This window comes from Ranitomeya variabilis, chromosome 4 (assembly GCF_051348905.1).
Source record: "Ranitomeya variabilis isolate aRanVar5 chromosome 4, aRanVar5.hap1, whole genome shotgun sequence".
Taxonomy (NCBI): Eukaryota; Metazoa; Chordata; class Amphibia; order Anura; family Dendrobatidae; genus Ranitomeya; species Ranitomeya variabilis.
In genome coordinates, this window is record NC_135235.1 from 495,709,039 (window position 1) to 495,734,408 (window position 25,370).

The 25,370-nt window shown below is 46.4% G+C and overlaps 1 protein-coding gene and 1 long non-coding RNA gene across 5 annotated transcripts in view; one reads left to right on the top strand and one right to left on the bottom strand.

Moving 5' to 3' along the window:
* The window catches only part of LOC143765379 (uncharacterized), a 29,832-nt gene extending 24,872 nt beyond the window's left edge, over positions 1-4,960 (bottom strand). Inside the window, exon 1 of one of the 2 annotated variants that reach the window (XR_013213378.1) lies at positions 4,886-4,960. This is a non-coding gene — a long non-coding RNA (uncharacterized LOC143765379). Of the gene's footprint in view, positions 1-3,556; positions 3,579-4,885 lie in introns of those variants that run through there. The other variant, XR_013213379.1, reaches the window with a different exon arrangement.
* Positions 4,961-5,658: 698 nt separating this feature from the next.
* TP53INP2 (tumor protein p53 inducible nuclear protein 2) overlaps positions 5,659-25,370 on the top strand; it is a 29,100-nt gene continuing 9,388 nt past the window's right edge. For 2 of the 3 annotated variants that reach the window (XM_077251972.1, XM_077251974.1), the window contains exons 1-2: positions 5,659-5,846; positions 23,222-23,490. In XM_077251972.1, coding sequence (XP_077108087.1) covers positions 23,373-23,490 — 118 coding nt within the window. In that variant the 5' untranslated portion in view covers positions 5,659-5,846; positions 23,222-23,372. Of the gene's footprint in view, positions 5,847-14,302; positions 14,750-23,221; positions 23,491-25,370 lie in introns of those variants that run through there. The other variant, XM_077251973.1, reaches the window with a different exon arrangement.

Genomic DNA, 25,370 nt, shown 5'->3' on the forward strand with positions numbered 1-25,370 from the left:
GGCACTGAAGGAGTTCATCTGATCAGGTATCACAGACACCAATACATTTCACAGCTGGGCCTCCGGGGGGAGCTAAGGGTGCTATTCATTAGGCCACTCCCCACCATAGTGGGTAAACTGGGGGTCAGGCAGGAAGTGAGATCAGAAAGCTGACTGGGTTGGAACCAGGCAACACCTTGTGGCAGAGGGTGTTGTAGGGGAAGATACAGTAGGGTCTCTGTCAGGGGTGGGATCCTGACAGAGGCTTGGCATTGGAAAGAACGTAACGGGTCCGCGCCAGCTCCGGGAAGCGGCGGGGCCCAAGAAAGGACTAGAAGCGAGATAGATTGTGCTGAGTGAGAAACGAGATCAAGCAATAGGAGAATACCAGTAGGGGTCGTGCTGTAAGACCGGAGCAACACCCTACTGAGGCGCACTACCGGTGGCCGGAACGCCGAGGGAGTATTATAACATTCAGCTTCAAGCAATACTCTAAACAGCGGCAGGACAGTCAGTCTAAGGCGGGCTGTCTCACACAAATCACCTATGAAGTCTTGGGGGGCACCTTGTGGAGAGGGGCGACTCTAGGGTCCCGGAAGAGCTCCGAGCCTACCCGTCAAACGGGTGCCGTCCCAACCAGAACATCAGGGAGGGACGGAGGATTAGAAGAACATCATTTAATCGAGTTGTGAGGGAACTTAAGAAACAGACACAACGGTTGTGGGGACTTTCCGTAAGCACAGCAGGGGAGGACCGCAACACATAGCGCTAGAAGGAAGGCACCGATTTCCACCTGTGAAGAGAACTCTGGAGGTGCCATTGGACCGGCCGGACTTGCGCAGCCTGGTGAACCGTATTCTGGACTGTGGACTCAGAGATCTTCAGTAAAGAGGTAAAGAGACTGCAACCTGGTGTCCTCGTTATTTACTGCACCGCACCACCACCACCAACATCCGCACCTATCATTCACTGTGCGCCCCGCGGCAGGGTCACGGACCGGGGCCTAGCCGCCGTGACAACCCCAGAGCAGAGACTCAGAGGCCCGGTACTGGGTACCCCTCGGCCCTGCGGCAGTGGGGGCGCTACACTTATAGTCCAGATGTACCTGCTCTTGCTGTGCATGGGGAGCGGCACCAATGTAGCAGCGGGTCACAGGAGGCAGGAGCCAGCGGCTGCGGCTAATTCCTGTGCTCGCTGCTAAAGAGAAATTAATATTCACTGCATTCCATTCCGCGCCCATGAGCGGACATGCTGTTAGCCGTAGAAGCCCACTTCCTGCAGCTGTCGCGCGTTCCTGTGTGCCCGCTACTTAAGACAATAAATATTCACTGCTTTCCACTCCCATATGAGTGGAATGCAGTGAATACTCATGTGCTTTAGTAGCGAGCACATGTGAAAGCCCGGCAGTTACAGGAAGCCGGCGGCTGCCGCTAACACTGTATCCGCTATTAAAGCGCAATGAATATTCACTGCTCTCCACGCACATATTCCCAGCGTGGGGAGTAGTGAGTATTCCAGCTGCTGTCCTCGGCTTGTAAGCAGCACATGAGGTCCCTGTCGTGCACTGCTTGCAAGCATAAATCAGCTGCTAGCATCGGAACAGAACAGTGCGAGGGAGCGCAGGAAGGTAAGTATAATGGTTTATGTTATTTTAATGTTTTTCTGATGGGGGCCATGTATACCAGGTGGAACGAGATGACTACGGCACTCAGGGATGCTTGGGAGGTGCTCAAGTTGGGGATCCAACCCGTAATTATAAGTTGAGAAAATACTTGGCACTCAGGAGAATTTTTGTTGCAAGGTTCAAAAGTAGATTTTTATTTTGGTGCATCCAGTTCAACATATAAACGTTTTCGGTCTCGACAAATGAGACCTTCATCAGATATAGTTGTCAACGCTGGAGACGTCCCCTTGCTCAGCAGCACAGCGCACACATCGCCCCTGGCAGCGGCACCGCTCAGCGCTTCTCATATTGCGAGTGTTCTCGCCTTGCTACACGCGCCATATACTGCCCTCCAGCACCTCAGGCGCCCTGCGCTCCCACTCCCTGCCTCCATACTCAGTGTGTGACCTACACACACACTACCCATGGTCTCCAGCGTTGACAACTATATCTGATGAAGGTCTCATTTGTCGAGACCGAAAACGTTTATATGTTGAACTGGATGCACCAAAATAAAAATCTACTTTTGAACCTTGCAACAAAAATTCTCCTGAGTGCCAAGTATTTTCTCAACTGGCCATGTATACCAGGATAGGGATGGGGGCCAATCATACCAGGATAAAGATGGGGGACCTGCATACCAGAATACGGATGAGGGGGCCATATACACCAAGATGGGGATGGGAGCCAATGATACCAGGATAAGGATGGGGCCATGCATACCAGGATGGAGATGGGGGCCCTGCATACCAGGATAGGGATGAGGGGGCTATGCATACCAGGATAGGTATGAGGGGGACCATGCCTACCAGGCTAGGAATAAGGGGGACATGCCTACAAGGATAGAGATGAGGAGGCCATGCATACCAGGATAGGGTTGAGGCGGCTGTGCATACCAGGATGGGGATGAGGATGAAGGGGCCATGTATACCAGGATGGGGATGAGGGGGCCATGCATACCAGGATGAGGATGAAGGGGCCATGCATACCAGGATAGGAATGAGGGAGCCATGCATACCAGGATGAGGATGAAGGGGCCATGTATACCAGGATAGGAATGAGGGAGCCATGCATACCAGGGTACGGAGGAGTGGACTATGCATACCAGGAGAGGGATGAGGGGGCAATGCATACCTGGGTAGGGATGAGGGGACCATATATACCAGGATAGGGATGAGGGGGCCATGTATACCAGGGTAGGGCTGAGGGGGCCATGCATACCTGGGTAGGGATGAGGGGGCCATGTATACCAGGGTACAGATGAGGGGGCCATGCATACCAGGATAGGGATGAGGGGGCCATGCATATCAAAAAACAATGCATAGCACTCAGCGCAGTGTTACTCTATGGGGCAGCTCACATCTGCAATTATTTTCTCATGCCGAATCACCGTGCGAAAACAATTGCAGCATGCTACAATTGGCAACGAGACTCAGCTCAGTCGCACCCATATAGGTCTATGGTGCGGTGCGATAAATGCTGGCGCTGGCAGCAGAGGAGATGGAGAAATTACTTTCTCCACCTCCACCGCAGCTGTGCTCTGATCCTTTCTGTGTGAGAGGACTGAAGCGCAGTCGCATGACACTCGGCCCCCACTCGCAGCAGAGCAGGGGCCAAGGGTCATTAGTATATCGCATATCATGCTCTCGCATCGGAAGCCATACGCTAGTGTGACTCCAGCCTTACATATAAAATCCACACAATGGGGGAGATAATCAAAAACTGTAAACTGTCTAATAGCAAAACTGGCTATCACTGCAGATTGTGATAAAATATAAGGGTGTCATGAAGAAATACTAATTGTCATGAAATATTCACAATAAAACACTTGAAAGTTACATTTTGTGATTTCGATAAACTTATATTTTTTTGCTGGCACTGTACATGATACTGTCACTAAGGGCTCATACTCACTTGCGAGCAACTCGGCAATACCCGGCACTGCACCTGGCACAGAGGAGCCGAGCGTGCGGCTGCATGTATTCCTATGCGGCCGCACGCTCCGATCTGAGTGCCGGCAGCAGAGCTGGGTATTAACATGCGAGACTCATCCGAGTTTCGTGCAAGTGAGTAGGAGCCCTAAATGTGTGTATATGATACCATTCCGCTGTTGTACTGGAGGCCATTGCCACTGCAGCCTGACAGCTAGCATTCTATAGAAAAGACAATAAAAGTCAGTGGTAGCTGTAGTATTCCAAGAGCTGGAGAACCTCACATTGCCGACCACTGAAGTAAATCAAGCTTCCCTCTATATAAGGTAAGTACATTTGATGTAACTACATTGCATAGGAACACCTGGGGCAGACATCCTGGTATTCACCAAGCCCAGACTCATCCATTAGACTGGCAGATAGAGAAGTGTGATTTATTACTCCACAGAATATGATTCCACTGCTCCAGAGTCCAGTGGTGGCAGCTTTACTCCACGCCAACTGATACTTGCCATTGTGCTTGGTGGTGTATGACTTGCTTGTAGCTACTGGACCATAGAAACCTATGCCAGAAGCCCCCGATTCACAGTATAGGGGCTCGCTCACACTGGCGTATTTTCTCTCATGTGAGAGAATCGGGTCGATTATGCAAATGGCTCTTAGCTCAAACTGGCAGAATTGCAGGTGAGGCAGCACAGGTGCGGAGAAGATGGAGAATTTAATTTCTCCATCCTATTGTCTCTGTGAGCGTACGTTGAGTGCTGTCTGATGTTTCACACGCACCCATAGACCTGTATGGGTGCGTGTGACCCAAATATCGGAGCCCCACGCAGGATGCCGAATCGCCATGAGAAAATAATCGCAGATCTCCACTTCCTCAAAGCATAACATTGGCCCGAGTGCTATCCGATAAAAACATCACATAGCCCCCGGCCATGTTATATGCCAGTGTGAGTGAGAACTGAGGCTATGTGCCCACGTTGCGGATTTTTCAGCACCGATTTTGAGAAATCCACAGGTAAAATGCACTGTGTTTTACCTGCAGATTTACTGCGGATTTTACCTGTGGATTCCTATTATGGAGCAGGTGTAAAACCGCTGCGGATTCCGCACAAAGAATTGACATGCTGCTGAATGTAAACTGCTGCGTTTCCGTGCGTTTTTTTCCGCAGCATGTGCACTGCGGATTGCGTTTCCCATAGGTTTACATTGTACTGTAAACGCATGGGAAACCGCTGCGGACCTGCAGCTGCGGAAAAGCTGCGTATCCGCAGCAAAATCCGCAGCGTGTGAACATAGCCTTATAGCTTACCTACGCAGCGCAGCAGCAACGCTCTGACACGATGACTTGGGGCTGTGCGCGTGGTCTCACAAACTGAAATATGGGTAAGGGTATGTGTCCACATTCAGGATTGCATCAGGATTTGGTCAGGATTTTCCATCAGTATTTGTAAGCCAAAACCAGGAGTGGGGGATAAATGCAGTAGTGGTGCATATGTTTCTATTAGGCTACGTTCACATTTGCGGTCAGCGCCGCAGCGTCGGGCGCCGCAGCGGCGCCGCATGCGTCATGCGCCCCTATACTTAACATGGGGGCGCATGGACATGCGTTGTGCTGCGTTTTGCGCCGCATGGCCGCAAGCGTTGGACGCAAGAAACGCTTCAAGTTGCATTTTTTTTGCGTCCAACTTGCGGGCAAAAACGACGCATGCGGCGCAAAACGCAGCGTTTTAGCGTGCGTTTTGCCGCGTTTTTGTTTGCGTTGTGCGCTGCGGCGCCGACGCTGCGGCGCACAACGCAAATGTGAACGTAGCCTTATACTTTTCCTCTATTTGTTCCACTCCTGGTTTTGGCTACAAATACTGATGGAAAATCCTGACCAAATCCTGATGCAATCCTGAACGTGGACACATACCCTAATACTAAGGACATCTGCAGGGAGTCTGCATGTTCCCCCCGTGTTTGCCCAAATAGCGGATCCAATGGTGACCACAAGCCCCGTCCCGTGCTCCCACCGCTATGACGTCACCGCAGCGTCCCCTCCAGGCCCCTCCCCCCAGCAGTTTAAACTGCAGAGCGTGACGTCAGGCATGGGGGCGGGGCCGTGTCAGTGACGTAGCTGTCAGCTGTTGAGGCTATTCTAATGAGCGAGCCGTGAGATGAGCCGGCAGAGCCCGTCCTGTGTGCAGCGCTGTGCACCTACCTCAGCTGGCCTTCTGTATCGCGACCTGGACATTGGCTGTGCCTGTATCCACTGACTGCTGCACGGGAAGGTGAGTGCTGCTGCTGCTGCTGCTGCTGACCCCAGCGCTAAGGATGGGAAGAATGGTTGTATTTCTCTTACCTACAGCTGAACTTTCCACTGTAGCCCCTAAGGCGCTGCAGGGGTTAGTCTATGGCTGCCAGGGGATGGGCTGGAGAGGGTTAAATCCCCGCACAGAGTATGTGTGTACATAGATGCTGGTGGTAATATATCTGTATTTATTACAACGTGACGTCACTGGCTGAGCACCAGATGTTGTCACAGGTGACAATGGACAGAGAAGGGTGGGGGAGGGGACGAGGAAAGGACATGTTTATGAATTAACCCTATGTACGGTGTGGCTGACAGCAGAGAACAATGATGGGGGTCTTCCCGGCTGTTTATTGGCTTATTCATTGCTGTATGTGGTGCATTGTGCTGACTTCCCTGGGGCAGTCCGGGGGCTCTTTGTGTCCGCTGCTTTCCTGGGTCTGCCCTATTGTGCGCTTCTGTCCTGCTCCCTTCTCGCCTGTCCCTGTAGTTGATCATCTTTCCTCCATCTGTACCTCTCCCTCCCCCTCTCTCCTCCTCTTTATCCTCTCCTCATCCTCCTTATGACTCCCCCTCCCTCCATTATTATTACTGCTGCTCCTCCTGGCAGGGAAGAGGTTAGCAGGTCCTATTTTGCCAGTGCTATAGAGGACACTGATGTCCCTGAAACCTGCTCGCCCCATCTTCCCCTCCCTTTCTTCTTCTCCCCAGGCCTGTCCGTATGCAGATGTATAATCCGGGTCTGTTCGCCGCCCAGGGTGCTTTATACAGGGGGTGGGGTGCGATCTGTGGGCGAAATCTGCTTGAAATGTCATTCCTTCTATGGAAATCTGAATTCCTGCCAGGTGTCGTGTGTGGATCTCATCCTCACGCCCTATAGGACCTGTGCTGTACGTGAGCTGGGTACTGTCCGCAGCGTCTTCCCTCTGGGGTAGCAAGGGGTTAATAGTATGGCCCTCCAGCAGCCTCATCCCTGCTATGTAGATGATGGGAGATTACAGCCTGTGACAGATAATAAATGCAGGATGCCCAGGGCACATATTTAGGTCAGCATTAATGACGCGGCCGATCGTACGATGTCAGGATTATTATATGATGCATATATATTCCCCAGGTCGGAGACATATGTCAACTTGTAAACAGACGACTTGGAAAAGTTAGAGGAGGGGCGATGTAAATCAGTGGGAAGAGTCATAAGGCGCGTGCCATAATAACCGTTCTGATGGTGGGGGGCCTTGCGGGGGCACTTACATTGCTGCAGACATTTCTATATAAAGTTTATCCGCACAGCTCCAGCTATAAACGGCATCCGCCTTCCTTATATTTCACAGGGAAGAATCCGGTGACGTGTGTCTCATTTGCATATGACATTGAACGTCACACCGTCTGTGCCTGTCCTCCACTGAACTTCGAGGATGTGCTGAGAATAACCCCCTGCTCCTCTAAATAAAGCTGTTTACCTTTCAGACCCTACTTTGCTTGAGCAGCGGACTTGACATTGTGGAGCTAACGCTCAAGTACAGGTGTCCCGTGGTGTCAGTAACTTACTGTCCTGTATTCGGACACCATTGCTCAATCCGTCTCGCAAGTTGGAACTTGTATCAGGACGCTTGGTGCCCTGGAGAAGTTTGTAGATCAGCATCAGCTCCAGGGTGGTGGTGGTGGGGTTCAGGTTGTCCCTGAATATTTGTGATGTGCGTAATGCGTCTGACTGCTCTTATATAATGTGTCCCTAATGCCGGTTGGTATAGAAATGGTTAATAATCTCGCGTCTCGGTAACAGTCATTACATTCCTTTGCTGTAAAGCAAACAGCTCCAAGCAGGTGGACTGTGGTGAAGTTGTTGACATAGGCTAGGCCCGAATCGTTGCTCTGGAGCCGCCTATAAACAAGTGAGCTCTGCTTGTGTGTGTGTTGTGTACAGATCACTGGAATTATGAGTCTTCTGTAGATCAAGTTAAAAGGAATCTGTCAGTAAGATCAAAACACGCATGCACGCACACTCTCTCCAAACCGCATATATGGGCATGTAGGTCTCTGAAAACGAAATACCTCGACGTTTTTCATTTCTTCTATCTTTTGCTACATTTCTGAGAAATCGGTGTTTTAATTCACATTAAAACCCTTACAATGACATACAAAGCCATCCACAACCTATCTCCTCCATACATCTGTGACATGGTCTCCCAATACTTACCTACACGCGACCTCTGATCCTCTCAAGATCTCCTTCTCTACTCCCCTCTCATCTCTTCTTCCCACAACCGCATCCAAGACTTCTCCCGCACATCCCCCATACTCTGGAACTCTCTACGCCAACACATCAGACTCTCGCCTACTATAGAAACCTTCAAAAAGAACCTGAAGACTCACCTCTTCCGACAAGCCTACAACCTGCAGTGATCCTCAGTCTACTGAACTGCCGTGCGACCATCTCTACCCTCTCGTAGTGTATCCTCACCCATCCCCTGCAGACTGTGGGAAGGGTTCTCCCTTCTTATGTACCTGTTAGTGCCTTGTTTTTTCCTCATGTTTAATTGAATTTGTCTCTATTTGCCCCTTTTCACATGTAAAGAGCTATGGAATAAATGGCACTATAAAAATGTATAATAATAATAATATTTATTATTATTATGACATTATGTGCTCTTGGCGTGACAGAGCACTTCCCAAACCTCTGACTCCTGAGGTTCTTTTCCCGCTGAGCACTAACCTTTTCAGCTTGTTTGATAGTTTCCTGTCTGATGTCATAAAGTGATTGAGCTATCAGTCAAGCTTTTAAAAGCTGGGTGCTATGTAAGGAAACAACTTTTAGAAGGCTGAGGCTCAGGAAGTGCTCTGTCCTCCCCAGAGCACCTAACCCGTCATTTGCGTGTGAATGAAAATACTGATTTCCCTGAATGCAGCATCTAGAATCATGTACATCTCCAACCACTACACCGATGCATCTTCCCTGTGCCAGTCGTTGCACTAGTTGCCCATCCGCTGCAGAGTCCAATATAAACATCACTCTCACCCACAAAGCGCGCCACGGTTCAGCACCACCCTACATCTCCTCCCTCATCTGTCTACCACCCTACTTGTGCCCTCCATTCTGCTAATGACTTAAGACTAACATCCTCAATAATCTGAACCTCCCACTCCCATCTCCAAGACTTCTCACGTGCTGCACCACTTCTCTGGATGCATTATCCAGGACAATTCTTAGTTTCCAATACCTACAGTTTTAAGTGTGGCTGAAAAACGCATTTCTTTATACTGGCCTATTGCATTACCTCACTTCTGTAACTAGCTACGTTTCCTCCAAATTGGGACCCTCGAATGTTTACACCCTCCATGCGCTTAATAGCCCTCTGTATCTGTAGTGTACTGGTGGTGACCGGTTCGTGCAGCGTTATGTGAACACCCTATTTAGTAGGTTATGGTTGGACTGTACAATACAAGCACTTTTTTTACATTTACCTTTTGTCTCCCCTATTCATAGATTTCGCTTTTCAAAGACCTGCTTATATATGCAGATTTTGAGGGGTAGATGTTGCTGACAGATTACCTTTAATTAAAACACAATGAATGGTTGTGCATCTTTCGGCTATGCTTGTATTTCTGCCTTGCTGTCAGTATTGCGGCAATCCCTCAGCTGTGTGATTCACACTAGGCCCGTGTCAGGTTTCAGTATCTCCGCTTACATAAGGCTTTATCCATAGTGCTGTATGCAGCTTCATGATAAGGCTCAAGTAGACTTTGGTGGGTACATCAGGTACCTGTGTGCGCCTTCAATTTTGTACATTTATTTATTTTTTCTCCTAGGTTAATGTGGAGAGAGGGGGAAAAAAAGAAAAGTGAGGAAAAAACTTGGCCTACAAGCTTTTAGGAAGGAATATGGGGCCTCACTGAAGCCCCATGACCATAAGGACCTGTGCTGCTGGACCAGGTCCTGTGAATGATTTGTAAGGAAAAGTGCAGCGCCCCAGAGTCCTGGTCGTTGCAGTACTGACGCTCCGCCACTAAGGGGAGTGATGGTACGTCTGATGGCACTAAAAGAGTTTACCTGACCAGGTATCACAGACACACATTACACTTCACACTCCGGCCACCAGGGGGAGCAGAGGGTTCTATGTATTAGGCCACTCCTCACACTCTGGTAAAACTGGGGGTTGGATAGGAAGTTAGGGAGAAGCTGACTAGTGATGGGCAGTCCGGCTCTTTTTGGTGATCCGGCTCTCATGGCTCCGCTCACCAAAAAGAGCCGGCTCTTTCGGCTCATGAACCGACTCTTTTTGGATCCTAAATGGATCCCTATTCATTATCTATTCATGCGTCCGAAACTCCGCTCACCTACCGCAGAAACACCGCCCACTTCTTAGAGCCAATTAAATTGAAGCGTGGGCGGAGTTTTCCTCAGGTGGGCGGAGTTACACATGCCGAAGCCCGGGATTTTACGCCCAGTGAGAGCCATTCAGGAATTTTAGTGGCTCTCACTGGTGTGCCGGCTCCCATCGTTCACAGCAGGGAGCCGGCTCTTTGTGCCGGCTCGTTCGTGAACGACACATCACTACAGCTGACTGGGTTTTGCCCAGGTAACATCTAGTGAGAGAAGAGCGTTGCTTGGGAAGATCCAGGGGGGTCCCTGTCAGGGGTGGGATCCTGACAGTGGCCTAGCAAAAGGACAGATCGTTACGGAGCCGCGCCTGCACTTCATTGCGGCGGCATCTTAAGAAAGGACACGAAGCGAAGTATATTGTGGAGAAGTGAGAAACGAGATCACAGCACAAAGGCGGTAGAACCAGTAGGAGTCATTCCCCGAGATCGGCAACATCCTTCTGAGGCGCGTAGCCGGCGGCCGGAACGCCGAGGAAGTAATAGGCTCTACGCATTACTTCAAACCAACGGCAGGGCAGTTAACTTTAGGTTGGCTGTCTCACCTTTACACCTAATGAAGACAACGGAGGCAATTGTGGGAGAGGGGCGTCTCTAGGGTCCCTATAAAATAACTCCAGGCCTACCCCGTCATACAGGTGCGTCCTATCCATATCATCTGGGGGACGGAGAGAAAGAACAGAAACATACACGACAGTTGTGAGGACTATCCCGTGGTGCTCAGCAGGGAAGTACTACAACACACAGGCACTAGTAGGAAGGCTACTGATTTCCACCTGCAAAGGGAACTCTGGATGTGCCTTCGGACCGGCCGGTCTCAGCCAGCCCTGTTAGCAGTGCTTGGATTGTGGATGCCGAAGCCTTCAGTAAAGAGGTAAAGAGACTGCAACCCTGTGTCCTCATTATTTACTGTGACCTACACCTTTTATTGGGCGCCCCTTAGCAGGACCACGGACCGGGTCGGGCCACCGTGACATCCTCAGAACCGAGAGACCCGGATCCGAGTACCCCGCTGCCCTGCGTCTGGGGGCCGCTCCAAAATGTTGCTGCAGGTTTTTTTTCTTTATTTTTATTTTAAGCTGCGTTTTACAGCACCAGCAAAAGTTATGGGATTTCAGAAATCTCATGCGCACATATTGTTTTTTTTCCTGACTGAATTGGAAAACGGCTGCATTTTTACAAACTGCAGCTTGTCGCTTCTTTCATGATTTTTGCAGTGTTTTTTTTCAATGAGTAAGTGCAAGAACAAAACAAAAAATGCAGCAAAAATCGCAGGTATCAGGCTTTGCTGCGCTTTTGGTGCAAAGGAAGTTGAGTCATGTTTTGTTTTTTTCGGGCACTAAACTTTATCAGCAAACAGAAGAGACAATATACGAGCAGTAAAACCCGCTGTTTGTAAGCAGCTTCTTTACTGCCTAAAGAGCAGATTTTGCCTCCAGGAAAAAAATGCACCAAAAACGCAACGTGTGAACATGGCCTACGGGTGCTTTGCGTCTGCCATTTAGTGCCCTGGTTAGGGAGGCCGACCAGCAATCTATAAGACGACCAGTTATAGGATCATTCTGTGCTGATAGGTTATCCTCCTTGTTGATGTGCTGCTGAGGATGATGATTTTAATGCCGGTATGAACGATCTAATCACATGTTGAACAAGTGCTTACTCGTTTGTCGAGTGATTGCGAGTATGGTTACACACAGTTCAAGGGCTTGTTTAGCTGTCTTATTTTCACGGTTAGCACTTGTACCTGTAATATCTATGGGGCCATTCACCTGAAAGTAATTTTTTGTGGCCTGCGGAAAATCGCATAGACATGTCTGATTTTGATCCGAGGGTCGCATCTAAATCCAAGTGCTGTCTGATTTTTTTTTTTTTTTTCTTTTTTTTTTCCTGCATACGAGAAAAATGTTGACACTGACCAAACTCTTATCCAAATAATCGGTCTGTTTTTCTCATACATGAGAACCGGACATGTGAATGAGGCCTAACCAACACTCGTTACTTATTATCGACTCGTCTAAAAGGGCTTTAAAACTAGACCACCAAGTTTAACCATGATGTGAGAACGCAATTTCACATCCATGCTGAGACACGCGTTTCTGTCCTTACAGTGAATGCCTATCTTGAACACCATTCACATTCAAAATACCGTAGCGTGCTGATCAATTTCTTAGCATAACTTTTTTGGGGGGTGAGAAACTTCTTAAATATAAATGATTAAATTCTTCTGTATTATTATTATTTATTGCATTCAATCTGCGTGCTCACTCCCTCTGCTTCTGTCACTGGATGTCGCCACTCCTTTTTACTGGCAACGCTGGGTGACAATGCAGCATTTTGAGTTGATATTCTGGGACTAGTGCTGTCCTCCAAGCAGGGGATATGGGCAGGCTTGGACTGGCCCATAGTGGAACAGGGGAATCACCCGGTGGGCCCCTCTGCAGACCAGGGCCTCCAACCCCACTGTATGGGCAGTACTTGTCATAATTCACTCCATACAGAAAATAGCAGCATTTCATCATTCATTAACCATGCTACCCAGTTTATTATTATATAGAGAATTAGGTTAATCTGTGAACCAGGCTAATGTAACTTTTGTATGCAGGTGAAACGTGCTCCCCCCCCCCATGTCAATGTTACTGGTGGGCCCTTGGCACCCACAAAGAGCTTCCAGGCAACTATGCACAGAGCTTCTTGACATCGCTCTCTAGTGGTTACAGCAAGCAGAAAACTTTCTGCATACGGTTTGCACATTGAGCTCAATAACTTCTCTCTAGTAGTGGTAGTGTCTAAATGCAGGTAGTATTTCTTCATAGCTGTCTATTTTGAAACTCCCCTCCCCCCCCCCCCACCCCCCCAAAAAAAATAAATAATATATATATATATATATATACTGAAGTGCTGATTTGACTTTTAAATATATGGGTAGATGAATAAAGTTTTGACCCCAGTCCCCACCTTGTGCCGAACTTTCTTGTCCTATGACATGACTCTTGGGCATGGCCTGGTCTTTAGCTAGTCAAAACACTGGACATTTCCTTCTTGGCCTTAAGACGTGCAACGTAATGCATTTCCAACCCTGTCAGGTAGGTGTTTAATACAGGACAGGATTCTAATTTTAGACGTTCTTAGTCTACCCTTTCATACATGGAGGCTTATGCCAAGGCCAGCAGCTTTGTGGACACAGCACAGCTGAGTGTCTGCTGAGTACATGGCGTACCACACCTAATCTTATTATAACAATTTAAGATGACCTACAACTTGTATCCTGAGCAGAACATGGCCAGATTCACATATTGCTGTCAAGATGAAGAGGAGACATGTATAGCTAATGTATAAGGTCAGGGCAATGCGAGAAGACAGATGAGAATGGGTGTAGTCAATCCAAGGTTGGTAAACTTTAAGTAATTTGTCATCGTTTTAGAGGGACACTTTTTTTCCATCAGTGAGCAAATGTATGTTTGGCAGCTAGTAGAAGAAAATGAGGAACATAAATTGAATTTGTGTACAGGGAATTGTAAGCGAGAAACCCAGGGGTGACCATGGATGAAAGTTACGGTATGTATCATATCACCAATTGTAGACCAAAATCAAACTATTTTAGGATAAGTCCACCCAATATGAACATGTCCTTGGGATTGGTGCTTCGTTTTGAACGAGGCTCCACATTTTAAAAAGGATATTTGGAAGTTGGTCAGTTCAGCTAGCTTATTATTTGGAATAGTTTAGAAATAAATGAGAGGTTAGAAAAGTTGGGCTAGGGAAAATGCGCCTCAGAGGCAATCTCATTTATATGTATGTGTAAGGGGTTGCAAAGGCTGTAAAAATCCCCCACCCTTTTCTAGGTCACATGTTGATGATTGAGTATGTTTGAATATCTAGTGCTGCTATGTACATAATGATATTTACCTGATGATGTGTCCTGTGTAGATTGAGTGCAGTACTCAAGTTAGCCCACTAGAGGAGGGAATTATAGGAACATAGAGATAGAAACTAGTTAACGTAGGACGGGCCAGCTGTGGGTAAGACAGGAGTATTTCCTGATTATAGTCAGTCAGGCCAGGGATCCCAGACAAGGCAGACTGGCAAGGGTCCCCAGATATGCAGTGGGCCACGCAACGTTCAAGTGTTAGCCCAGTCATCCAGGAGCAGAACAGAAATGCAGGTCGCTCAAAGATGTGGCTTCTTACTATGTGGGCAGATGAAAGTTAGTCTGGTGCGAAATAGACTAGGGAATTCCTGAAAGTAGTTGAGCCGGACAGGGAGGACGCTGCAGTACCGAACGAGACAGTACGACCTGGGAGCATACCGGGAGAAGCACACGAAACTGAAGGATGCATACTGTGTGAATTCCCATGTCAATGCTGTGACTTATCTGGACGTGCTGAGGATGGATTCAAGTAAATTTGTTTAAAGTTGGAACTGGACTCTGTCTCTATTTGTGCACAATTGTCAGAAGTGAGCCTGCAACGGACCAGAGGTGACCCTGTATGTGCAGAAAACAGACAGGTACGCTGACTAAGGGACATTGTATTCATGTGGTGGAAGACCAGGGCGCGTGTAAACAGATATTCTCAGCCACGACTACGGCCCTGGCTCCCCTCACATATGAATACATGTTGGGTCAATAGAAAGGAGGACTGAAACGTGATTTATTTATTTATTTTTTCCAAGAGTCTTACAAAGGAATGGGAAGGGGGGAGGAGAGTTGCGTTCATGTAGTTGAAATGTGATTTTTGGCAGTTAAATAGGAAAGGGTTCTTGTAATCGGACTGGGATGCCCTACTGCAATAGGTAGTAATGTTAAATGCTATATGAGGGTTTACAAAGGGGCTAGATGTTTTTCCCAAAACATTTTGGCAATAAAAATGTTTAACTTCGTGGACCCCAGCCTTTTTCTATCAGACGAGCGACAGACAGTTTTAGTCTAGACTGAAGGGTCTCTGTTTAATACCAACTCACACGCACAAGTCTATGTTGAGTGTAGATTGAGATTTGCTCAAAGAGTGAATGGTAAGGTGGATTCATCCTTTAGAAGGATGGACATCCCCTCCTTGTGTCTACATGCTGGATATGTTTAGCTATTCAAGGCTTTTAAGGACTGGAGATGAGAAAAGTGCATTTTTTGCATTGAAGGACTTCTAAAATCTACGATATGTGAACTACACCATGTTAAATAATGTTAATGCAACCAAACCAAGAAATGAGGTGTCCTCCAGAAGTTCATCAGAGTATTTATCAGGAGATAAGAGAAATATAAGAAGTGAGAAGGGTAAAGTCCAAATTGCTCAAACTTGCCGAAAATGGTGGGCTCGGACAACATTTTAATTTTTATGGGGGCCTCCCAACTGTTTCCCAACAGATGATGTAGAATGAGATAAGGATATAATGTGTCTGACCGCTTTTGTCTTGGGGCGATAAGCCACCGCAGAAGAGACTGGCAGTGGGTCACTTATGGAGAATACAGGAGAACTTGACAGAGATGGCTGTTGGCCGAACCATGTTTTGGCTGATGTCTATCTCATTATGGGGGCTACCAAATATTAGTTAGCTGTTAACAGCTAATGACAATGTAACTGTCTGAAGGGCTAATAATTTATCTGGGTTTACTGTGATGCCTGAGATTGAGACAGTGGGATGGGGCTGGATGGAGAACTCTCAAATTCGGAATATGAAAGATGTCACATGTAAATCAATTTAACACGTGATGTGCTTCCACAATCTCAACACCTTGTATGTTTGAGTTCACCAAAATGGGCATAACTGTGGGTTCAACTACAAAAACTAGTAAGTGAGCTGGTGTGATGGGAATCCTACGTAAAAGACTGTGACAGTGGGGTTTAAATAGGTCTTTAAGCCATTGCTAAAAAGTAACTAAGGAATCCCCACCTTTGCAGTTCTTTGTATTTGATGCATGTAATGTAGTGCAGAGGTCACCTGTAATTGTGCCCCTGGGCTATTCCTCCATTGTTTGTGCAGATGTACATATTTAGGTGAAGGGTCGTATGACAACTTTGTACATTCTGTGGGCCTGATTTTAGCAAGACCGGTATTGTACACAGGGTGTTCTCGGGTACGAACGTCCTGATTCATGAAGTGGCGTATGCCTCTTCGAGAATCGGGACCATTGGGGAAGTGGCATGCGCCACCTCATTAATCCTGGAGTAACATTTGTGGCATTGCAATCCATGCCGCTCGTTATGAATTTGATGAGCAGCGGTCATCTCGTCCCACCCCAACTCCATTCACTTGGTTCTTTATCTTTACCCAAAGAACAAGAGAGAAAAAGTGTAGCTCACGTCCACAAGGTACTAAAAAGGTATAAATTTATTCCATGAAAATTTAAGTCACAAAACAATCAAACAAAAGTACAACAATAACGCTTAAATGTTCAGCAGGAAAACCAGGTAGAGAAACTGTGTGTCATCCAGAAAATACCACATCCATCATATAATAAAGTGCATAATCATCATGTTAGTTGGGAAGAACACCAGGTATTGGGTGGTGAGTAAATGCAGAATAACTACAAGCCTAGAGCAAAGTGCCCTGTACAAATATAACCAACCCATACCCTTGGTTCTTTACCCATCATGTGGCTTATCTGGATCCACTCCGTGGAGCCCCAAGGGGTTGGGTTGTATTTATCCATTCACTTGGTTGGAGCAAGGCGAAAATGAGAACACGAAAAGTCACAAAATGTTAGCACAGCTTCGAATTGCTGTAAACTGTGCTACTGTTCAAAGCTTTTTATGCCAGAATTCTGGCCCTATGACCATAACTTCTCAGCCTGTCTCCTACATAGAGTGGAATGCCACTTTCCAGTTCTTGAGCAATTCTAGGACTGTCGCATTACATGCATTCTTTTATCCATGCAGTGTACTCAAACTCCTGCAAATATTTCTACTGTACCTCTTCTACATGGAAATCCACAATAGAAAAATATACATAAACAAGCACATCTGAATAAAAATTAGAATATCATCAAAAAGTTAATTTATTTAAGTTCTTCAATACAAAAAGTGTAACTCCTCTATAGTCATTACAAACAGTGATCTATTTCAGGTGTTTATTTCTGTTAATGTTGATGATTATGGCTTACAGCCAATGAAAACCCCAAAATCTCAGTAAATTATAATAACAAAAACACCTGCAAAGGCTTCCTAAGTGTTTAAAAAGGTCCCTTAGTCTAAGTAGGCTCCACAATCATGGGGAAGACTGTTGACTTGACAAATGTCCAGAATGCAGTAATTGACACACTCTACAAGGAGGGTATGCCACAAAAGGTCATTGCTAAAGAAGCTGGCTGGTCACAAATTGCTGTATCCAAGCCTATTAATGGAAAGTTGAGCGGAAGGAAAGAGGGTGGTATAAAAAGGTGCACAAGCAACCGGGATAACCGCAGCCTTGAAAGGATTAAGAAAGGACATTCAAAAACTTGGGGGAGATTCACAAGGAGTGGACTGCTGCTGGAGTCATTGCTTCAAGAGCCACCACACACAGATGTATCCAGGACATGGGCTACAAGTGTCGCATTCCTTGTGTCAAGCCACTCATGACCAATAGACAATGCCAGATGCGTCTTACCTGGGCCAAGGAGAACAAGAACTGGACTGTTGCTCAGTGGTCCAAGGTGTTGTTTTCAGATGAAAGTAAATTTTGCATTTCATTTGGAAATCAAAGTCCCAGAGTCTAGAGAAAGAGTGGAGAGGCCACAATCCAAGCTGCTTGAGGTGTAGTGGTGGTTTGTGGAGCCATGTCATCAACTGGTGTAGGTCCACTGTGTTTTATCAAGATCAAAGTCTGCGCAGTCCGCCGCCCGGAAATTTTAGAGCACTTCATGCTTCGCTCTGCTGACCAGCTTTTTGGAGATGGTAATTTCATTCTCCAGCAGGACTTGGCACCGGTCCACACGGCCAAAAGTACCAATACCTGGTTTAAAAACAACAGTATCACTGTACTTGATTTGGCCAGCACACTTGCATGACCTTAAAGGGCCACTGTCACCCCCCCCCCCCCCCCCCCCAGCCGGCTCTTTTTTAGTTTTTGATTCATTTATTACCTCAAAAAAGCGTTTTAAAAATTGGCCAAACATACCAGATATTATACCTGGAGGCGGTCCGAAGCATCCTGTATGAATCCCCCAACTGCCGTCACTCATCTCTTCAGGGCCGATGGTCCCCGCCCCCTGAGCGCTGTTATCGTCTGAAATCCGGCGCCTGCGCTGTGCGTGCCTGCCTGGGGCCTGCGCAGTGTTCATTGTCAGTGCGGCCACACTGTTACTGAATCCCCGCCCCGCACTGTGTTATTCATTATGCACAGTGCGGGGCTGGGGTTCCTGGGCATGCGCACTGCGCTGTTTAGACGCTCCCCAGCTCCGACGCTCCCCCGCCTTTCCAGGAACCCCAGCCCCGCACTGTGCATAATGAATAACAGTGCGGGGGCGGGGGATTCAGCAAGTGTGGCCGCACTGACAATGAACACTGCGCAGGCCCCAGGCAGGCACGCACAGCGCAGGCGCCGGATTTCAGACGATAACAGCGCTCAGGGGGCGGGGACCATCGGCCCTGAAGAGAAGAGTGACGGCCGTTGGGGGATTCATACAGGACGCTTCGGACCGCCTCCTGGTACAATATCTGGTATGTGTGGCCAATTTTTAAAACGCTTTTTTGAGGTAATAAATGAATCAAAAACTAAAAGAGCCACCTTGTTAGACTGCAGCATTACTGCTGCACAAGGTGGCTCTTTTAGTTTATAACGGCTGGGGGGGGTGACAGTGGCCCTTTAAAGGGAACCTGTCCCCCCCACCCCCCCTTCCCCAGGCGTATGAAACTAAGAGGCACCATGTGCAGCAGTAATGCTGCATTTTGATAAGGTGGCTCTTTTAGTTCTGGGTGCTGTAACTGCCGAAATAATCCGTTTTGTAATTAGTCCCAAATACCTTTCTTCAGTCCTGGAGGCAGGCCTTTCCCCCCCCTGCAGCAGACGCCGCACAGCCGTCACTCAAGTCTTGGTGCCGGGCCCCGCCTCCTCACCGCTGTTTTGAAATGAGCCAGCTCCTGCGCTCTTTTCTCCTGCCTTGGGCAGGCGCAGTGAGCGCTGGCCGTCCTCTGTCCTCATATGCAGCCCAGCTGACTGCGCCTGTGCGGCCGCCCTGCCTGTGAATCCCAGCCCCGCAGTGTCTTCTGATTTATTCTCACTGCGGGGCTGTTCTTTGCTGTATAAATTGATAGTCACATTTGCAGCACATCAATAACATTTTATAAATCTTCTCCACCGTGCTGTATTACACAGAAGGAAAATCCGCTTCATGGACACCTTGTGTGAACATAACAATAGTCTACAGTACTGCAGCCTGATAAACGGGGAACTCTACCAGGTCATCATGTTTGTGTCATTTCTGTAAGGAGAGCTCCCCCAATAGCACAGAATATCCAAACCTCCTGGGGCAAATGATCCCCCCCCCGTACAGTAAATATCATTCGCGTCTTACAGTTCTGCGGATGTGGGGGTCCCGGATGAAATATGTGCTGAACTGAGAATAATCTGGACAGGAGAGTCGGGTGACTGCTGTATTGGGAGGGTTCTGTGCCAGTCACAGCTCAGACAGTAAGGAGATTACAGGAGCTTGCTCTTTGCCCTAAATGAAAGATACCAATGTTCTGTGTTCATGGAGCAGAGGGAAATTACGTGACATATTGTAGTGTTTATACGATTGCACTGGATATTTGGATCTACCGTACATATATTTATGTATACATCAACCTTTGTACTGCAATGGAAGAATACCATGTCGCTAAATAATCTTGCTGATATATCTTCCACAATTTGCAGTAAATTTTTGGCTTTGGGAATTCTGAAAAACAAGCGTTTAAATTCAAGATCTATTCTAGGAAACAGCCATAGCTTTCCCTTACAGTTGTATCATTGTGTACTGGTAGTATTCACATGATGTGAATGATCTTCATTGTTTTTACTTGGCAAAAACTGCTGACAGATTCCCGCTGTCATCTGAGAGCAACATCATGTAGGGTTAAAGACCCTGATTCTAGCAAAGAATCACTTAGTGGGCTGCTTGTTTCATTAAAATTAACGATTATCTCCTGCTGATAAAACACTGTAGGACTGGGAGTCTTAAGTCATTTTGTCCTCGTGCTCTGTTTAACCTGATCCCCCACCACTGCTAGGCAGCTTTCTGTCTATGCACATTGTACACAAAAAAACTGTTAATCAGTGCTGTGGGTGGGTGGAGCTACTGAGCTCAGCATTTAGAGAACTTGTAGATCTGCAGCAGATAAACCATGATCTTTCTCAAAATGGCAGCAGGCAGTCCAGGAAGTGATGCATCTCTGGAATCAGGATCTCTGCCCCTACATCATGCTGCTCTCAGATGTGGTAGCAAAAACCTGTTGACAGATTCCTTTTTAACATAAAAAATGTATAGGTACATCCAAGGTCGCCTCTCCCTGTTTGATGCGGGCTTAGTGATGCTCACGATCCACCCGTGGCTGTTAACATGTTAAATGCCGCTGCCAATGTGGCAGCTGCATTTAACGTGATCACGCCGAAAGTGCAACACGCACGCACGCACGCACGTACGTACGTACGTACACACACACGTACACACACACGTACGTACGTACACACACACGTACGTACGTACACACACACGTACGTACGTACGTACGTACGTACACACACACGTACGTACGTACACACACACGTACGTACGTACGTACGTACGTACACGTACGTACACACACACACACACACACACACACACACACACACACACACACACACACACACACACACACACACACACACGTGCCCATGTCATATGACCACGGGTCGCTGATGGGTTGGCATGACAACTGCTATGAGCATTTTAGCTACACATAGCAGGGAGGATGATTGCAGCTTCTAGTCTAGACTATTGAAGCCTGTAAAAAGTAATTTTATTTATTTATTTTTTAAACTTATTTGTCCCCACCCCTATTCAAAATAAAACAAAAAAAATACACACATTTGGTATCGCCACGTTCAGAATCGCCCGATCGATCAATATATAAAAATAATTAATTAATCTGATCGGGAAACGACGTAACGAGAAAAAAAAAACAAAACTCCAGAATTAAGTGTTTTGGCTTTTTTTGTTTGGTCACTGCAACATTGCATTAAAATGCAATAATGGCCGATCAAAAGAACATATCTGCACCAAAATGATATCAATAAAATTGTCAGCTTGGCGCGCAAAAAATAAGCCTTCACCCAACCTGAGATCCCAAAAAATGGAGACACTATGGACCTTGGGGAAAATAGTGGCAAGCTATTTGGATTTTTTTTTTTCACCACTTAAATAAAGAAGAACCTATAAATGTTTGGTGTCTATGAACTTGTAATGACTTGGAGAAAAAAAAAAAAAAGTAAGTGTGGGATTGCACTTTTTTTGCAATTTCACCGCACTTTGAACTTTTTACTGTTTTCCAGTACACAATATGGTAAAACCAATGGTGTCGTTCAAAAGTACAACTTGTCCCACAAAAAAACAAGCCCTCATATGGCCATATTGTTGGAAAAAATAAAAGTTATAACTCTGGGAGGAAGGGGAGCAAAAAATGAAAACTTAAAATCGGAAAAACCCAAGGTGGTGAATGGGTTAAACAGAGTTGTCTAGGTCTACTTTATTGATAACCTACATAACCGAAGATAAAAACTAAATTGGCAAATACCCTGCAGTAAGTAAATTAAATGAAACGTACATGTAAATAACACAGGGTACTGGGTTAACAGTTGTGATAAAAAAAAAAAAAAGCTTAAAAGCCATCCTACCGCGACAAGGAGGACTGTCCCGACTGGGTACAATCTCTGGTATTAAACCTCACCCAGGGTCAGAAGAACTCTGTGTAGATGGGGGCAGAGCAGGATCCAGGCCCGCCTGTGCAGACACCTGCCCGTGGGAAGCTATGTATAGACAAAATGCCCAGCCCACAAAGGGGGAGACACACACCCGTTTGTACAAAAAAAATTAGACACCTTGTCACATGGGGTGGCAATTTTTGCTTTTTTGATAACCGTGTCAACTAAGTAGGCTATGGTATTTACTATCACTTCTAATCTACTTCCTGCAGGGTATTGTTTGTATCTTAGGTTTTGTCTACTAGGTGGCCACAGTGTGAACATGTACCTAGATGTCGCATTTATACCAACATATGTTCCGGCTTATTTCTTTCATTTTGTTTAATACTGGTAACCTATCCAACGAGGAGTGGGTGTCCAACACCTGTATGCCTTTGTGATCAGCTTTTAACAGCTCTTTAGCCAGTGACAGTACAGTATTTGGAACTGGAACACCGCACGCCCATTCACTTCATTTACTTTAAAGAGCATCTGTCAACCAGATTTCACCCACCACCACCCCAAATTATTTAAATGTGCCAGCTCTTTCAAAGACAAGCCCAGTAATTCCTTTTGCATGGCAAGTCGGTTCCTCTTATGGAGAAATCTGGTTTTGAAATTCTATGCAAATGAGGCTGAAGATCTATTGTGGATCTGAAGCCTCTGTCACTCCAGCTCCATTCAACTAACAATGTATAGCTAATGATCATAGAAATATACCAAATTGCTTTTTTTTTTTTACACTTTAAAAGATTAATTTAACCTTGATACCCAAAACGGATGCAGTGGTAATTATAGAATTCATACTGGTAATATGGGATGGGTTAAACTCTCCTATTGTAGTGGTCAGACTACTGCGGAAGTCGCGCGAGTTATCCATAGTCTCCATTGGGCACTGCTTGGGCCTCCTGTTTAAAGGACCATACTGGACACGGTGTTGAGATTTCGGCTTGGAGGAGGGCTTTGGTGAGTTGCATGTCACAATTACTAAATTGAGCGTTCTGATCCTTCATCTGCCGTCGGCCATAGTGACCAGCTCCATATTTCATGTTGTCGGCGGTTACAGTTTTCTGTTTCTTGTTGCAGGGCTGTTTTATCCAAGCCATACAGAAGCCTCATGTTTACAAAGCCTCAAGTAGGACCCTGCTGACCCTACAACGCAGCGTCGCCATTTGTTTACACCCCCTCTGACTTCCACTTTCATAATCTCCAACAATCTCCAAGGTTCACTTCCACCATGTTCCAACGTTTGACCCGACTGTTCTTCAGCGAGGGACCAGCCAGTGATCCCATAGAACCAAAAGCTTTTGTATCCGAGGAGGAAGATGATGGCTGGTTAATTATTGATATCCCAGGTAAGACGTGCAACATAACAGGATAATTTTCCACAACCCTATTTCTACTGCTTAGCATTTCCACCATTGGTGCAATTAACATTCCTTGAGTCCTTCTCCGGAGGTCTGCCTTAAATTTAGCTCTAGGAGCTGTGTGCGTCTGCTCTCAGGCACATGATATTTTGTTATGGAAAAAAAGTCTAAGGGAACAACTATGTAGCTCAGTTTCCAGGCAGGGATTTATTAATTTAAAGGGCCATTGCCCCTGGTTCCTTATCCTGCAGCAGACGTTATAGGAAGTCGCAATATTTACCACTGCTTGCTTGATATTTCTCAAGGATTTCCAAAATTTCTTACACCTCAATTGCAGTTTCAATAGTAGCAAAAGTATGCAGTATTTAAAGGAGAATTGTACTCCATAATTTTTCAGGTTCTGGATATAAAAAAACAACAATTATTAAAGAGTAACTAAACTCTTTCATAAATTTTGTTGTTTGTAGGTATTTGCTCTGTAATCTGAGAGCAGCATGATGTGGGTGCAGAGTGTCTGATGCCATTGATGTGTCACTTACTGGACAGCTTGATGCATTTTGAGAGAATCTCGGTTTTCTCTGCTGCAGATCTAGCCGTGCTCACATGCTGAGCTATGTGTAACCCCGCCTTCACCACTGATTGGTAGTTTCCTGTGTACATGGTCAGCAAGCTGCCAATCCGCTGTTAGGGCAGGGTTATACCGATTACTAGGGTTGAGCGACTTTTGCTTTTTTAGGATCAAGTTGGGTTTTGTGAAACCCGACCTTCTCGAAAGTCGGATCGCGTGAAATCGGCCGATTCTACTGTAAAGTCGGGTTCCAGACCAGAACACAAAACCCAATGCAAGTCAATCTCTCTCTCTCTCACTCTCACTCTCACGCTGGAGTCGGGTCGGGTTTCACGAAACCCGACTTTGCCAAAAGTCAGCGACTTTTGAAAATGAACGATCCGTTTCGCTCAACCCTACCGATTACCTATACTATGTTGGCTTGTACGTCTAGTCTACAGTGATCTCCTGCTGATAAAATACTGATTGTATTGAAACGACAGCATGGAGCCTAGTAAGTCACACATCCCTGGAATCGGGCTGTCTTGCTCTATATTATGCTGCACTCAGAGTAAATGCCAAAAACCTGCTGTCAGATTCTCTTTTAATTGAAGGTGGGTCTTTGGTTTGAGATACAAGCAGAAAACGTTTACTATTAAATTCATAATTAGAACAATTAAATTCAGGCTGCTCAGAACCAATGGCAAAGGGATGGAAATCTGCATTTTGACATCATTCCCACCACTGTTTTAATCAGCTCTGCTCCCCATTAGAGCTCTAAACCTATGCAAAATCTCTGATGTGGCATGAAGCAGCAGCCACTATGGTCAGCTAACTACCGTGTTTCTCCTAAGATAAGACCTACCCTGAAAATAAGCCCTAACATGATTTTGCAGGATTTTTGGAGTATGCTTGCAATATAAGGGAGTCAAACTGGGCAATTTCTCAGGGCCCCACTCTCTTAGGTCCCCCCCAGCATTTCTATTCTAAGGTTGACTGCTTAAGGACCTTTGGTGATATCACGCTCATGTGACCATGATGTCACAAAGGTCCCTTAACTGCTGAAGTCAAGGAACTGAAGAGGAGGTAGATAGTATGTGTTGTGCGTGTAAATTTACATGTGTGTGTGTGATGACAAGACTATATTTGAATAAATGTTTTTTGTTTTTCCTTGTTCAAGAATAAATGTGGATTGTTCATGTGTTTTAAAAAAAAAAAAAAATCATACCTTGTCTTAGTTTAGGAGAAACACGGTATTTGCCTGAGCTGCAAAATATGCTTTGAGCTGATATCCTGTACTACAGTCTTAGTAATTCTATGA